Source organism: Trichomycterus rosablanca, chromosome 23 (genome assembly GCF_030014385.1).
Source record: "Trichomycterus rosablanca isolate fTriRos1 chromosome 23, fTriRos1.hap1, whole genome shotgun sequence".
NCBI lineage: Eukaryota > Metazoa > Chordata > Actinopteri > Siluriformes > Trichomycteridae > Trichomycterus > Trichomycterus rosablanca.
In genome coordinates this window covers 14,765,858-14,782,355 of record NC_086010.1, presented here as the reverse complement: position 1 = coordinate 14,782,355, position 16,498 = coordinate 14,765,858, and the positions used below count along the sequence as shown (strand labels likewise).

The 16,498-nt window shown below is 40.4% G+C and overlaps 2 protein-coding genes across 2 annotated transcripts in view; both read right to left on the bottom strand.

Moving 5' to 3' along the window:
- The window catches only part of LOC134301329 (catenin delta-2-like), a 190,598-nt gene extending 185,633 nt beyond the window's left edge, over positions 1–4,965 (bottom strand). The window contains exon 1 of the mRNA XM_062985993.1: positions 4,884–4,965. The gene's annotated coding sequence lies outside the window, so the exon portion shown is untranslated. The remainder of the gene's footprint in view (positions 1–4,883) is intronic.
- LOC134300794 (catenin delta-2-like) overlaps positions 3,953–16,498 on the bottom strand; it is a 225,680-nt gene continuing 213,134 nt past the window's right edge. Inside the window, exons 6-7 of the mRNA XM_062985217.1 lie at positions 4,884–5,002; positions 3,953–4,012 (exon numbers count right to left, since the gene is read on the bottom strand). Coding sequence (XP_062841287.1) covers positions 3,953–4,012; positions 4,884–5,002 — 179 coding nt within the window. The remainder of the gene's footprint in view (positions 4,013–4,883; positions 5,003–16,498) is intronic.

Below are 16,498 nucleotides of genomic sequence, written 5' to 3'. Positions count from 1 at the left end.
AAACTAAAATATAAAAAAAAGAATGAATACATATCAGAAATGAAATAAATGCATAAAAAATGCATAAATAAAAAAATAAATAAATAAAGAGGTCCTCTTACATGGTTGACAGCTTTGTCGGTGTACATATTTATTATGCAAGATCGATGCTCCTGCACATGCTGTTTGTATCCATGTAATTAACAATCAAATAAAATTTGAGCTGAGGGTGTTTATTTATTATTTATAAAAAAATTATAATTAATAAATATAATAAACTAACATACAAAATAATTAATACATTTAATAAACTAAAATACAAAATAAATAACTAAATAAATAAATTTTTTTAATGTAAACTAAATAAAAAATAAATAAAATACAAAAATAAGTAATAAATATCAGAAATAAAATAAATGCATAAATGAATGAATGAATGTATGAATGAATAAATACATAAATAAATAAATAAATAAAAACATAAATGTAAACTAAAATAAATAAATAAATAAAAAATACATAAATAAATAAAGGGATCCTCTAACGTGGTTGACAGCTTTGTCAGTGAAGTGAGCTTTACATTGCTATTATGCAAGATCGACGCTCCTGCACATGGTGTTTGTATCCATGTGATCAGCAATCAAATAACATTTGAACTAAAAGTGCTGATTTTGGTCCAATGGGACTATTTAATAAAGCTTGCTTGACTGTGGACAGTGTTAGTAATAACTCCTTTTAATTAAGGGTTTTTTTTGGACTACTGTTCCATGTGGAGTTAATCCTAGCCTTATATATACGGACACCTCTATAAATTCAAGAAATTCTAAAGCTAATATAAGAGTGTACATTAACCTTTGACTTAACGTTCATGCCGTATAAAAAACAAGCTCTCAGACTCCCTCAAACCACCGGTTCAGAGTAGCGACTCGAAGAATTTGTTACAGGTGCCAGATGTAGATGAATTATTTAGAGAACAAGAGGCTTTAGCGTTATAAATATCAGAGCAGAAGAGCGCTGAACTGATGCATTGTGTTACGTAAAGCTATCCTGATGCAGCCGAGCACTCTTCAGCCACAGATCAGCTACAGATCAGTCAGAGATCAACTACAGATCACCTACAGATAAGAGATCAGCTACAGATCAGTCAGACCAGCTACAGATCAGTCAAACCAGCTACAGATCAGTCAAACCAGCTACAGATCAGTCAAACCAGCTACAGATCAGTCAAATCAGCTACAGATCAGTCAGAGATCAACTACAGATCAGTCAGAGATCAGCCCCAGATCAGTCAGAGATCAACTACAGATCAGTCAGAGATCAGCCACAGATCAGTCAGAGATCAGCCACAGATCAGAGATCAGCCACAGATCAGAGATCAGCTACAGATCAGTCACAGATCAGCTACAGATCAGAAATCAGTCAGAAATCAGCCCCAGATCAGTCAGAGATCAGCTACAGATCAGTGAGAGATCAGCCACAGACCACTCAGAGATCAGCAACAGACCAGTCAGAGATCAGCCACAGATCAGAGATCAGCCAGAGATCAGTCAGAGATCAGCCACAGATCAGTCAGAGATCAGCCACAGATCAGCTACAGATTAGTCAAATCAGCTACAGATTAGTCAAATCAGCTACAGATCAGTCAGAGATCAGCTACAGATCAGTCAGAGATCAGCTACAGATCAGTCAGAGATCAGCCACAGATCAGTCAGAGGTCAGCCACAGATCAGTCACAGATCAGCCACAGATCAATCAGAGAACATGGTCTGCAACGATGCTTAGGTAGGTGGTACGTGTCAAAGTAACATCCACATGAATGGCAGGACCCAAGGTTTCCCAGCAGAACACTGCCCAAACCATCACACTTGCCTTCTTCCCATCCTGGTGCCATGTGTTCCCCAGGTAAGCGACGCACACACACCCGGCCATCCACATGATGTAAAAGAAAACGTGATTTATCAGACCAGGCCACCTTCTTCCATTGCTCCAGGGTCCAGTTCTGATGCTCACGTGCCCATTGTTGGCGCTTTCAGCGTTGGACAGGGGTCAGCATGGGCACCCTGACTGATCTGCGACTATGCAGCCCCATACACAACACATTTCTATCAGAACCAGCATGAACTCCTTTAGCAATTTAAGCTACAGTAGCTCGTCTGTTGGATCTGACCACACGGGCCATCAATGAGCCTTGGCCGCCCATGACCCTGTCGCCGGTTTACCACCGTTCCTTTCTTGGACCACTTTTAATAGATACTGACCACTGATGACTGGGAACACCCCACAAGAGCTGCAGTTTTGGAGATGCTTCGACCCAGTCGTCTAGCCATCACAATTTGGCCCTCGTCAAACTAATTTTTTCCTGATTCTAACACACCAACTTTGAGGATAAAATGTTCACTTGCTGCCTGATATATCCCACCTACTAACAGGTGCCGTGATGAAGTGATAATCAGTGTTATTCACTTTATCTGTCAGTGGTCATAATGTTATGCCTGTTTATTTCCTGTTAGCGCCTGCTACACATCTAGAACTCTGATCTCACTTGTTTCATGGTTCTTTTTTTAAACACCGTGCCTGGAGGAGTTCCCAAAAATAAGAGTTAGTGATCTTTACAGTCTAGCAAAAGCTGGCAGCTTTTTTTTTTTTATTGTTAGCATCATTGTTAGATGGTGGAGGACTGTAAATTGTCTGTATTTAGCTACATTGTTTCATTAGCTACAACAAGCACGTTACTTATTAACACTGACATGACAAATTTCACTCATTTGATCGAGGTTTGGCTTTATTTACATGTATAACGTTACTGATGCTATGCTAATGGTACAATAAGGTATCAAAAGCTAGCACGACTGGCTAGTGTTGCTAAGTGAAACAATCAAACAACTAAAACACTACAACAATAGTCTACCTGTCTATTTACCTAGCTCTCTCAATCTGTCGTTACATACTAACCCTTTCTATAAAGAAGATTTATAAAGTACAGTACATAATATATGGCCAACATAGGGTCAAAAGTATGTGGACACATGACCGTGAGATTGTTAAGGCATCCTAATGGAAGCTATCGGCATTAATATGCACCTATAACTAAGTTTAATCTTCTAAGAAGGCTTTCCAGAAGATCTCGGAGAGTGTGTCTGTGTAAATGTGTACAAATCAGAAAAAGTTGGGACAGTATGGAAAATGCAAATACAATAAAAATGCAGTGTTTCTTACATGTTTTGTCTGCTCAGGTTCATTTCATTTGTTAATAAACATCCATTCCTGCATTTCAGGCCTGCAAGACATTCCAAAAAAAATTGGGACAGGGGCAGTTCGGCTAGTAATGAGGTGCAAAATCTAAACAATAATGTGATTCCAAACAGGTGATCGTAATCATGGTTTGGTACAAAAAGCAGCATCCAGGAAAGACTGAATCCCTGATGAACAAAGATGATCAGAGGATCTCCAGTTTGTCAACAAATGTGTATATTTCTCCCTCTACAGTGCATAATATCATTAAACGATTCAAGGAATTCAATCGGAATTTCAGTGCGTAAAGGCCGAGGGCGCAAGCTTACGCTGAACGGCTTTGATCTTCCATCCCTCAGACGGCCCTGCATCAAGAACCGCCACTCAACAATAGCTGATAGTGAAGTGGCGTCGACTTCTCTGGGCTCGGAGGCATCTGGGATGGACCATCACACAGTAGAAATGTGTATTGTGGTCTGATAAATCAGCATTCCAGGTCTTTTTTGCTACCAAAGATGTAAAGGACCATCCAGACTGTTATCAGCAACATGGTATGGGGCTGTCAGCACCCTTGGCGATGGTAATTTACACTTCTGTGATGCAGCATTAATGCAGAAAAGTACACCGAGATCTGACGTTGTACATGCCAAGTGGGTCTGACTTGCAACTGACATTCCAGTTCATCCCAGAAATGATCGGTGGGGTTGACCTCAGGGCTCCATGCAGTTCCTTTAGAGTTCCTTTAAACTGAAATGGTCTTGATCTTTATGGATCTTGCTTTGTCCACATTGGTACTGTCATGCTGAAACAGGGAAGGGCAATGGGTGTGGCTGAAACAATGGAATTCAACACACTATTCATACTACTGGTCATATGATGTATACAGGTGGATTGCTGGATGAATGGATGAATGGATGGATGGATCAACAGATTTTGGCTGACCAGGAGAGTTAAAAATGGACAGTCAAACATGAGTGTGGTCATTACAGAGATCTCATAAGTGACGCTATTTTTATTTTGATCATTAATCACCGACAGTGTCTATTTTGAGCAAGACGCAATAGCTGCAATAGGAAATGACCAGCTTTCAAGCTCTCTTGACACTCTCTTGACGATGCCAGATCGACAACTTCAATAAAAGTGCAGCTCCAAGCCACAATAAAGAGGTTCACTGTAACACTAAAAGCGCGAGAGCGAGAGAGAGAGAGAGAGAGAGAGAGAGAGGGTGGATAATCAAGAAGAGGCAATTCCGCACATCAGCTCCCTTCGCCTATTTTTCCAGAACAGAAAAGCGCCTCTCCTATTTGCATGAGGGAATAAAAATAATTAGGGCCGACCTATTACTGAATGAAGTGTTGGGATGTAAACAGAAAGTGTCCTTTAATGAACATTGCTAGGTTGTAGCAAGCAAGAGCTCATTTGAAAGGGAATAGAAGTTGGGGAAGACGCCGCGCTGCAGGGATGCTCATAATTACAGGCTAATCAGCGGAGGAGGAATTAATTCCGTACGCACAATATGGCACACAATAAGTTTCATACTGCAAGGAAACCACGTACGACGCTATCATGATAAACGATAAAGGCTCATACTTACTTACAGCATTTGCACAAGACAGGAGAAAGAAGACACACACACGACACAACATTCGACAAGAAGAGAAGCGAGCGCTTACCTGGTTGTAAGGCTGCTGCGGCTGAAACGAGGCGTCGTTCGCGGCCGGTGCCTGGCCGCCGTGGTAGCCGGAGGAGTTGGAGGCGAGCTGCAGCGAGCTCTGAGAGAGCAGACTAGGTCCTGTGTAAAGCGAGAGGGAGAGAAAGAGAGAGAGAGAGAGAGAGAGAGAGAGAGAGGGCATGAGCGAAGCCGCGATGCAGTCCTCAGCCAGGCAGAACCGGCATGCATAATTTATCAGCGGGGAGGGGGGGAGTGGTGAGGGCAAACCCAGAAGAGCCTGTAGATGAGGGATCTTTAGAGTGCTGTGATAGGGGTGGGTACGTGAAAGAAAGTGATGGAAATATTTGTTGGGCGGGTGATGGGATGGGCAGAGGGATGTATTAAATGGGTAGACAAGAGGTAGCTTGGCGGATTACCACCCACACCTGCTGGTTTACACCAATCTGCCAAAACATTGGGACTACCCCTAGGAATGCGCATGGCAATGCCTATTTCATAAGGTTGGGCTGCTGGTACTTATTGGGACAGGGGTAGCCTGGTGAGTAGAGCTTTGGGCTATCAACTGAAAGGTTAAGAGTTCGAATCCTAGATCTGCCATGGAACCACTGTTGGGCCCGTAAGCAAGGCGCTTAAACCTCTCAGCTTCAGGGCGCCATACAATAACTGACCCTGCACTCTGACCCCACTGATCAACCATAACATTAAAACCACCTCCTTGTTTCTACACTCACTTACCATATAGGAGAACTTTGTAGTTCTACAATTACTGACTGTAGTCCATCTGTTACTCTGCATGCTTTGTTAGCCCTCTTTCATGCTGTTCTTTAATGGTCAGGACCCCCACAGGACCACCACATAGCAGGTATTATTTGGGTGGTCGGTCATTCTCAGCACTGCAGTGACACTGACATGGTGGTGGTGTGTTAGTGTGTGTTGTGCTGGAGTTTTAAATACCGTGTCTACTCACTGTCCACTCTATTAGACACTCCTACCTAGTTGGTCCACCTTGTAGATGTAAAGTCAGAGACGATCGCTCATCTATTGCTGCTGTTTGAGTCGGTCGTCTTGTAGACCTTCATCTCTGCCCACGGGGCGCTGTTGGCGGGATATATTTGGTTGGTGGACTGTTCCCAGTCCAGCACTGACAGTGAGTCTTATCCACTCATACCAGCGCAACACACACTAACACACCACCACAATGTCAGTCTCACTGCAGTGCTGAGAATGATCCACCACCCAAATAATACCTGCTCTGTAGTGGTCCTGTGAAGGTCCTGACCATTGAAGAACAGCATGAAACGGGGCTAACAAAGCATGCAGAGAAACGGACTACAGTCAGTAATTGTAGAACTACAAAGTGCTTCTATATGGTAAGTGGAGCTGATAAAATGGTAGTAGGATATAGATTCAGTCTATCGTAGCAGACGGGAGAGACCGCAGGTGCATTGGTACACCTGCTTTAAATTAGCTGAATACACTTTGCTAAATCAACCCCCCCATGTTTGTTTTCTGACTTTGTGATTCAGCAACGCAGAAAAGCTACTAAACCGGTTTCAAAGCCGCACGGCTGAAAAGCTCAATTTACATCGATGTTTTAATGCTTTGAGTTCCATTTATAAGAGCCTTGGACGAGCTTATAAAATGAAACAGCCAATAAAAAAGCAAGCTCACAATGGGCGGTCTGGTTTCTCGATGTTTTGTGTTAAACGTTATAGACTGAGTCGGTACTCAATAGAATTGAATTTAATAGTCTTGCACTGCTGTAAATCACCTATAAACATTCCAAAAAAAGTTGGGACGGGGGCAATTTAGGGCTAGTAATGAGGTGAAAAATGCAGCATCCAGGAAAGGCTGAGTCTTTGATGAGCAAAGATGATCTCCTCAAAGAAAGTTTGGAAGGGATTTGCATATTTCTCCCTCTACAGTGCATGATATTATTAAACGATTCAGGAAATCTGGAGGAATTTTAGGCCGAAAGGGCAAGGACGCAAGCTTAAGCTGAACACCTGTGATCTTCCATCCCTCAGACGGCACTGCATCAAGAACCACCACTCAACAATAGCTGATATAACCACATGGGTGAGGGATTACTTTGACAAACCTTTAACCCTCAAGCTCTACAATACAGAGTTACATGCACAAATGCCACTTAAAACTTTACTGTGCAAAAAAGAAGCCTTATGTTAACCATGTCCAGAAGTGGCGTCGACTTCTCTGGGCTCGGAGGTATCTGGGATGGACCATCACACAGTGGAAACGTGTATTGTGGTCAGATGAATCAGCATTCCAGGTCTTTGCTCCTCACCAAAAATGAAAAGGACCATCCAGACTGTTATCAGAAACAAGTCAAAAAGCCAGGGTGTGTCATGGTATGGGGCTGTGTCAGTGCCCTTGGTAAAGGTCATTTACACTTTTGTGATGGCAGCATTAATGCAGAAAAGTACATTGAGATCTTAGAGCAACATGTGCTGCCTTCAAGAAGTCGTCTTTTCCAGGGACGTCCATGCATTTTTCAACAAGACGATTCAAAACCACATGCTGCACACATTTCAAAGGCATGGCTGTGGAAGAAGAGGGTACGGGTACTGGACTGGCCTGCCTGCAGTCCTGACCTGTCCACTCTATTAGACCTTGTAGTTGTAAAGTCAGAGACGATCGCTCATCTATTGCTGCTGTTTGAGTTGGTCATCTTCTAGACCGTCATCAGTGGTCACAGGACGCTGCCCATGGGGCTCTGTTGGCTGGATATTTTTGGTTGGTGGACTATTCTCAGTCCAGCAGTGACAGTGAAGTGTTTAAAAACTCCAGCAGCGCTGCTGTGTCTGATCCACTCATATCAGCACAACACACACTAACACACCACCACCATGTCAGTGTCACTGCAGTGCTGAGAATGATCCACCACCTAAATAATACCTGCTCTGTGGTGGTCCTGGGAGAGTCCTGACCATTGAAGAACAGCATGAAAGGGGGGTAACAAAGCATGCAGAGAAACAAATGGACTACAGTCAGTAATTGTAGAACTACAAAGTGCTTCTATATGGTAAGTGGAGCTGATAAAATGGACACTGAGGCTAACCACAAAAGCACCTCTCCATTAAACACGTCCACAAAAGCCGCCACTTCTTTCCTTTTTTTCATTTTAATCCCTTCTTTGAATGAATTATTGAGTGCCACTCTGCCCTGAGCAGAAAAGTACCAACGTCAGAGTTTCTGAACAGCAAACATGTTTACCCCCCCCCCACCCAAAAGAACATATACTGTACAGTGTATCACAAAAGTGAGTACACCCCTCACATTTCTGCAGATATTTAAGTATATCTTTTCATGGGACAACACTGACAAAATGACACTTTGACACAATGAAAAGTAGTCTGTGTGCAGCTTATATAACAGTGTAAATTTGTAAATGTCTAAACCACCGGCAACAAAAGTGAGTACACCCCTAAGAGACTACACCCCTAAATGTCCAAACTGAGCACTGCTTGTCATTTTCCCTCCAAAATGTCATGTGATTTGTTAGTGTTACTAGGTCTCAGGTGTGCATAGGGAGCAGGTGTGTTCAATTTAGTAGTACAGCTCTCACACACTCTCATACTGGTCACTGAAAGTTCCAACATGGCACCTCATGGCAAAGAACTCTCTGAGGATCTTAAAAGACGAATTGTTGCACTACATGAAGATGGCCAAGGCTACAAGAAGATTGCCAACACCCTGAAACTGAGCTGCAGCACAGTGGCCAAGATCATCCAGCGTTTTAAAAGAGCAGGGTCCACTCAGAACAGACCTCGCGTTGGTCGTCTAAAGAAGCTGAGTGCACGTGCTCAGCGTCACATCCAACTGCTGTCTTTGAAAGATAGGTGCGGGAGAGCTGTCAGCATTGCTGCAGAGATTGAAAAGGTGGGGGGTCAGCCTGTCAGTGCTCAGACCATACGCCGCACACTACATCAAATTGGTCTGCATGGCCGTCACCCCAGAAGGAAGCCTCTTCTGAAGTCTCTACACAAGAAAGCCCGCAAACAGTTTGCTGAAGACATGTCAACAAAGGACATGGATTACTGGAACCATGTCCTATGGTCTGATGAGACCAAGATTAATTTGTTTGGTTTAGATGGTCTCAAGCATGTGTGGCGGCAATCAGGTTAGGATTACAAAGATAAGTGTGTCATGCCTACAGTCAAGCATGGTGGTGGGAATGCCATGGTCTGGGGCTGCATGAGTGCAGCAGGCGTTGGGGAGTTACATTTCATTGAGGGACACATGTACCAATATGTACTGTGAAATACTGAAGCAGAGCATGATCCCCTCCCTCCGGAAACTGGGTCGCAGGGCAGTGTTCCAGCATGATAATGACCCCAAACACACCTCTAAGACGACCACTGCTTTATTGAAGAGGCTGAGGGTAAAGGTGATGGACTGGCCAAGAATGTCTCCAGACCTAAACCCAATAGAACATCTTTGGGGCATCCTCAAGCGGAAGGTGGAGGAGCGCAAAATCTCGAATATCCGCCAGCTCCGTGATGACGTCATGGAGGAGTGGAAAAGCATTCCAGTGGCAACCTGTGAAGCTCTGGTAAACTCCATGCCCAGGAGAGTTAAGGCAGTTCTGGGAAATAATGGTGGCCACACAAAATATTGACACTTCAGGAACTTTCACTAAGGGGTGTACTCACTTTTGTTGCCGGTGGTTTAGACATTAATGGCTGTATATTGAGTTATTTTGAGGAAAGAATAAATTTACACTGTTATATAAGCTGCACACAGACTACTTTTCATTGTGTCAAAGTGTCATTTTGGCAGTGTTGTCCCATGAAAAGATATACTTAAATATCTGCAGAAATGTGAGGGGTGTACTCACTTTTGTGATACACTGTATATATACTGTATATACAGGTCCTTCTCAAAAAATTAGCATATTGTGATAAAGTTCATTATTTTCCATAATGTAATGATAAAAATTAAACTTTCATATATTTTAGATTCATTGCACACCAACTGAAATATTTCAGGTCTTTCATTGTTTTAATACTGATGATTTTGGCATACAGCTCATGAAAACCCAAAATTCCTATCTCAAAAAATTAGCATATTTCATCCGACCAATAAAAGAAAAGTGTTTTTAATACAAAAAAAGTCAACCTTCAAATAATTATGTTCAGTTATGCACTCAATACTTGGTCGGGAATCCTTTTTCAGAAATGACTGCTTCAATGCGGCGTGGCATGGAGGCAATCAGCCTGTGGCACTGCTGAGGTGTTATGGAGGCCCAGGATGCTTCGATAGCGGCCTTAAGCTCATCCAGAGTGTTGGGTCTTGTGTCTCTCAACTTTCTCTTCACAATATCCCACAGATTCTCTATGGGGTTCAGGTCAGGAGAGTTGGCAGGCCAATTGAGCACAGTAATACCATGGTCAGTAAACCATTCACCAGTGGTTTTGGCACTGTAAGCAGGTGCCAGGTCGTGCTGAAAAATGAAATCTTCATCTCCATAAAGCTTTTCAGCAGATGGAAGCATGAAGTGCTCCAAAATCTCCTGATAGCTAGCTGCATTGACCCTGCCCTTGATAAAACACAGTGGACCAACACCAGCAGCTGACATGGCACCCCAGACCATCACTGACTGTGGGTACTTGACACTGGACTTCAGGCATTTTGGCATTTCCTTCTCCCCAGTCTTCCTCCAGACTCTGGCACCTTGATTTCCGAAAACAGTACTTTGGACCACTGAGCAACAGTCCAGTGCTGCTTCTCTGTAGCCCAGGTCAGGCGCTTCTGCCGCTGTTTCTGGTTCAAAAGTGGCTTGACCTGGGGAATGCGGCACCTGTAGCCCATTTCCTGCACACGCCTGTGCACGGTGGCTCTGGATGTTTCTACTCCAGACTCAGTCCACTGCTTCCGCAGGTCCCCCAAGGTCTGGAATCGGCCCTTCTCCACAATCTTCCTCAGGGTCCGGTCACCTCTTCTCGTTGTGCAGCGTTTTCTGCCACACTTTTTCCTTCCCACAGACTTCCCACTGAGGTGCCTTGATACAGCACTCTGGGAACAGCCTATTCGTTCAGAAATTTCTTTCTGTGTCTTACCCTCTTGCCTGAGGGTGTCAATGATGGCCTTCTGGACAGCAGTCAGGTCGGCAGTCTTACCCATGATTGCAGTTTTGAGTAATGAACCAGGCTGGGAGTTTTTAAAAGCCTCAGGAATCTTTTGCAGGTGTTTAGAGTTAATTCGTTGATTCAGATGATTAGGTTAATAGCTCGTTTAGAGAACCTTTTCATGATATGCTAATTTTTTGAGATAGGAATTTTGGGTTTTCATGAGCTGTATGCCAAAATCATCAGTATTAAAACAATAAAAGACCTGAAATATTTCAGTTGGTGTGCAATGAATCTAAAATATATGAAAGTTTAATTTTTATCATTACATTATGGAAAATAATGAACTTTATCACAATATGCTAATTTTTTGAGAAGGACCTGTATACAGTGTATCACAAAAGTGAGTACACCCCTCACATTTCTGCAAATATTTCATTATATCTTTTCATGGGACAACACTATAGACATGAAACTTGGATATAACTTAGAGTAGTCAGTGTACAACTTGTATAGCAGTGTAGATTTACTGTCTTCTAAAAATAACTCAACACACAGCCATTAATGTCTAAATAGCTGGCAACATAAGTGAGTACACCCCACAGTGAACATGTCCAAATTGTGCCCAAAGTGTCAATATTTTGTGTGACCACCATTATTATCCAGCACTGCCTTAACCCTCCTGGCATGGAATTCACCAGAGCTGCACAGGTTGCTACTGAAATCCTCTTCCACTCCTCCATGATGACATCACAGAGCTGGTGGATGTTAGACACCTTGAACTCCTCCACCTTCCACTTGAGGATGCGCCACAGGTGCTCAATTGGGTTTAGTCCATCACCTTTACCTTCAGCTTCCTCAGCAAGGCAGTTGTCATCTTGGAGGTTGTGTTTGGGGTCAGTTTTCGAAGGGAGGGGATAATGCTCTGTTTCAGAATGTCACAGTACATGTTGGAATTCATGTTTCCCTCAATGAACCGCAGCTCCCCAGTGTCACCAACACTCATGCAGCCCAAGACCATGATGCTACCACCACCATGCTTGACTGTAGGCAAGATACAGTTGTCTTGGTACTTCTCACCAGGGCGCCGCCACACATGCTGGACACCATCTGAGCCAAACAAGTTTATCTTGGTCTCGTCAGACCACAGGGCATTCCAGTAATCCATGTTCTTGGACTGCTTGTCTTCAGCAAACTGTTTGCGGGCTTTCTTGTGCGTCAGCTTCCTTCTGGGATGACGACCATGCAGACCGAGTTGATGCAGTGTGCGGCGTATGGTCTGAGCACTGACAGGCTGACCTCCCACGTCTTCAACCTCTGCAGCAATGCTGGCAGCACTCATGTGTCTATTTTTTAAAGCCAACCTCTGGATATGACGCCGAACACGTGGACTCAACTTCTTTGGTCGACCCTGGCGAAGCCTGTTCCGAGTGGAACCTGTCCTGGAAAACCGCTGTATGACCTTGGCCACCATGCTGTAGCTCAGTTTCAGGGTGTTAGCAATCTTCTTATAGCCCAGGCCATCTTTGTGGAGAGCAACAATTCTATTTCTCACATCCTTAGAGAGTTCTTTGCCATGAGGTGCCATGTTGAATATCCAGTGGCCAGTATGAGAGAATTGTACCCAAAACACCAAATTTAACAGCCCTGCTCCCCATTTACACCTGGGACCTTGACACATGACACCAGGGAGGGACAACGACACATTTGGGCACAATTTGGACATGTTCACTGTGGGGTGTACTCACTTATGTTGCCAGCTATTTAGACATTAATGGCTGTGTGTTGAGTTATTTTCAGAAGACAGTAAATCTACACTGCTATACAAGCTGTACACTGACTACTCTAAGTTATATCCAAGTTTCATGTCTATAGTGTTGTCCCATGAAAAGATATAATGAAATATTTGCAGAAATGTGAGGGGTGTACTCACTTTTGTGATACACTGTATATATATATATATATATATATATATATATATATATATATATATATATATATATATAATTTATCCTTCTTGATCTTCATAGTCATAGTTCAGGATTTTAAACGTAATAAAACATCTCATTTATGTATCATTCAAACTCCAGTGCTATAAAAAGTGTATTTCTCTTGTGTACAGCCTCGACTGACTGTGCAAAGGGCAGGAACTTATTTTAAAGTCCAAATGCAGAATTCTGGGAATTCAAGGGGAGGAAAAACAACATTTTACAACCTTCAGTAAGACACTGTGTGCACAAAATGAGTAATTTTGTTGAAAAATTTTAAGCATGTTGCCTTAAATCATTACATGAAAAACAAGGTCAGTGCAGAAATGAACGGGAACAAGGTATCCAAAATAATGCTACTCTTTCAATAGCTGTGGGTCCTTGGACGTTCCATTTCTTTGCCAATTCCCTTGACTAACTAAAGAATCCAAAGAACTAAGAGTCAGGACTGCAGCCAGATCGGTCTAGCACCTGACCCTGAGGACAACCTGCAACTATTTGTGTGATCATCATCATCATCATCCTTATCATTTTTATTTATAAAGCACTTTTCTCACGCTCATAGATGCTTCACATTCAAAGAACAAGAACACACAGATGCAACATTTAAGTACAGGTGGAACAAAGAAAACACAGTGAAAGTGATACGTGGGGTTTGAGGTATTTAAAGTACCATAATGCTCTTCGACATTTGAATGTAAAATTAGATATATGACTGGTGTTATTGTTTCTTTTTAAATGAGTTAAATATATGACTGGTGTTATTGTTTCTTTTTAAATTTGATTTAATAAATTTAAAATTTTAAAATTTTATTTCTTTATTAATTTAATTTAATGTGTTTGTTTTATTAATTTAATGAATTTTCGTTTCTTTATTAATTTATTTAATGCATTTTTGTTTCTTAATTAGTTAGAGTTAATGTGTTTTTGATCTTTGTTAATCTGATTTTGTGTTTTTGTTTCTTTAATAATAAGATTTTATGTATTTTTGTATTTACTGTATTTTTATAATAATATATTAATATTAATAATATATTAATATATTTTTATAATAATAAGATTAAATGCATTTTAACTAATGTTCAATGTCTTTAATATGTTTTTTAATTAAATTAATGCACTTCTGTTTCTTCATTAGTTAGATTTAATGTGTTTTTGTTTCTTCATTAATTTAATTTAGTGTTTTTGTTTCTTAATAAGATTTAATGCATTTTTTGTTTCTTTATTAATTTAATTTAATTCATTTTTGTTGTATTTATTTATTAATTTAATTGAATGTTTTTGTTTCCTAAATAATAAGATTTAATGTATTTTTGTGTTTAATCTATTTGATTTAATTCATTTTTTATTTATTAATTTATTTAATGCATTTTTGTTTCTCCATTAATTAGATTTAATATTTTTATTTCTTCATTAGTTATATTTAATGTATTTTTCGATAAATTTATTTAATGCATTTGTTTCTTAATTTGATTTTATGTGTTTTGTTTATTTATTTATTTCATTTAATAAATGTTTGTTTCTTTAGTAATTTTATTTATTGCATTTTTGTTTTTGTTAATTTTATTTAATTGGTTTTTGTTTCTTTATTACTTTGATTTCATGTGTTTATATTTCCTTATGAATTTTGATTTAAAACATTTTTGTTCCTTTAATAATGAAATGTAATGTATTTTTCTTTGTTGATTTGATTTCATTCATCTAATGCATTTGTGTTTTGATTCTTTATAAGATTTAATTAAAAAAATATTTAATGTATTTTTGTTTATTATTATTTTAAAATGTATTTTTGTTTTTTAATTTTTTATGTGCTTTATTTAGTTAATACATTTTTGTTTTTTGTTTATTCATTTAATGTTTGTTTCTTTATTAATTTGATTTAAAGCATTTTGTTCTTTAATAATTACATTCAATATATTTTTCTCTGTTCATTTAATTTTATTCATTTTCTGTTTCTTTATTAATTTGATTAGATTTTTTAATATATAATTCCTTAATAAATGTAAATTGTTTCATTAAAAATAACTCTTTATTATTTTATTTATTTATCAAATAATCAAATTAAATTCATTGTTGCTTCTTTATTAGTTTGCATGAAATGATTTTTTGTTTCTTTATTAATTTAATTATTAAAATTTAATTTCCTTTCTTTTCTGGAAAGAGCAAGTTTACTGATTACAGCTCAGTAAGGAATTGAATCCCAATTAAACCAGATGTTTTGGTCACTTTTAGCTTTACAATTCATAAGTACACTTGTAGAGAACATTTATGCTTTAAAACTTTCACCAAAATCTCACTTTACCCGTTAATTTGATTAAAGTTGTTCCCATATTTATCGTGTGACAGATTCATCCAGACGGCCAACTCGAGAAAGGTTAAAGGTCGTGCCAGTGTTCTTGTATTTCAAAATAATTGAGGCCACAGCGGTCCTGGGAACATTCAAACCCTTGGAGGTATTGTTCGTGTCCTTGCCTTGATCCTTGCCTCGCCACAATTTAATAATAGTTCGATTACAGTTTTGATTATAAAAGCACTTTGTAGTTCTACAATTACTGACTGTAGTCCATCTGTTTCTCTACATGCTTTGTTAGCCCCCTTTCATGATGTTCTTCAATGGTCAGGACTCTCCCAGGACCACTGATATTATTAGGTATTATTTAGGTGGTGGATCATTCTCAGCACTGCAGTGACACTGACGTGGTGGCGGTGAGTTAGTGTGATGGAGTTTTAAAACACCTCACTGTCACTGCTGGACTGAGAATAGTCCACCAACCAAAAATATGCAGCCAACAGCACCCCGTGGGCAGCATCCTATGACCACTGATGAAGGTCTACAAGATGACCAACTCAAACAGCAGCAATAGATGAGCGATCATTTCCGACTTTACATCTACAAGGTGGACCAACTAGGTAGGAGTGTCTAATAGAGTGTGACAGTGAGTGGACACGGTATTTAAAAACTCATACCAGCACAACACACACTAACACACCACCACCATGTCAGTGTCACTACAGTGCTGAGAATGATCCACCACCCGAATAATACCTGCTCTGTGGGGGTCCTGAGCATTGAAATACAGGGTGAAAGCAGGCTAAAAAAGTATGTAGAGAAACAGATGGACTACAGTCAGTAATTGTAGAACTACAAAGTGCTTCTATATGGTAAGTGGAGCTGATAAAATGGACAATAAGTGTAACAAGGAAACAAGGAGGTGGTTTTAATGTTATGACCAGGCAACACAAAGAATGAATTTTATTGCACAATCTGGTCCAACTGTGGTTTACAAAATGTAGCATAAAGCCTCCACCAGAATTCACCAGCACTGTTTACAAATGAACGACAGACGGTCGCTTTGTTGTGTCGCATCGCTGCCAGACTAAACGTAAGCTAAGAAGGTGAATCCCCATCCAGTTCCCATCCAGTTCTCCCTCATGACTGGCTGTCGGCCAGTCATAAAAGACTGCTGCCCCACCCAAGCGATCTTTAATATAGCCCTAATAATAATGCCACATGACCCATGATCAACCTGAAAGCATGC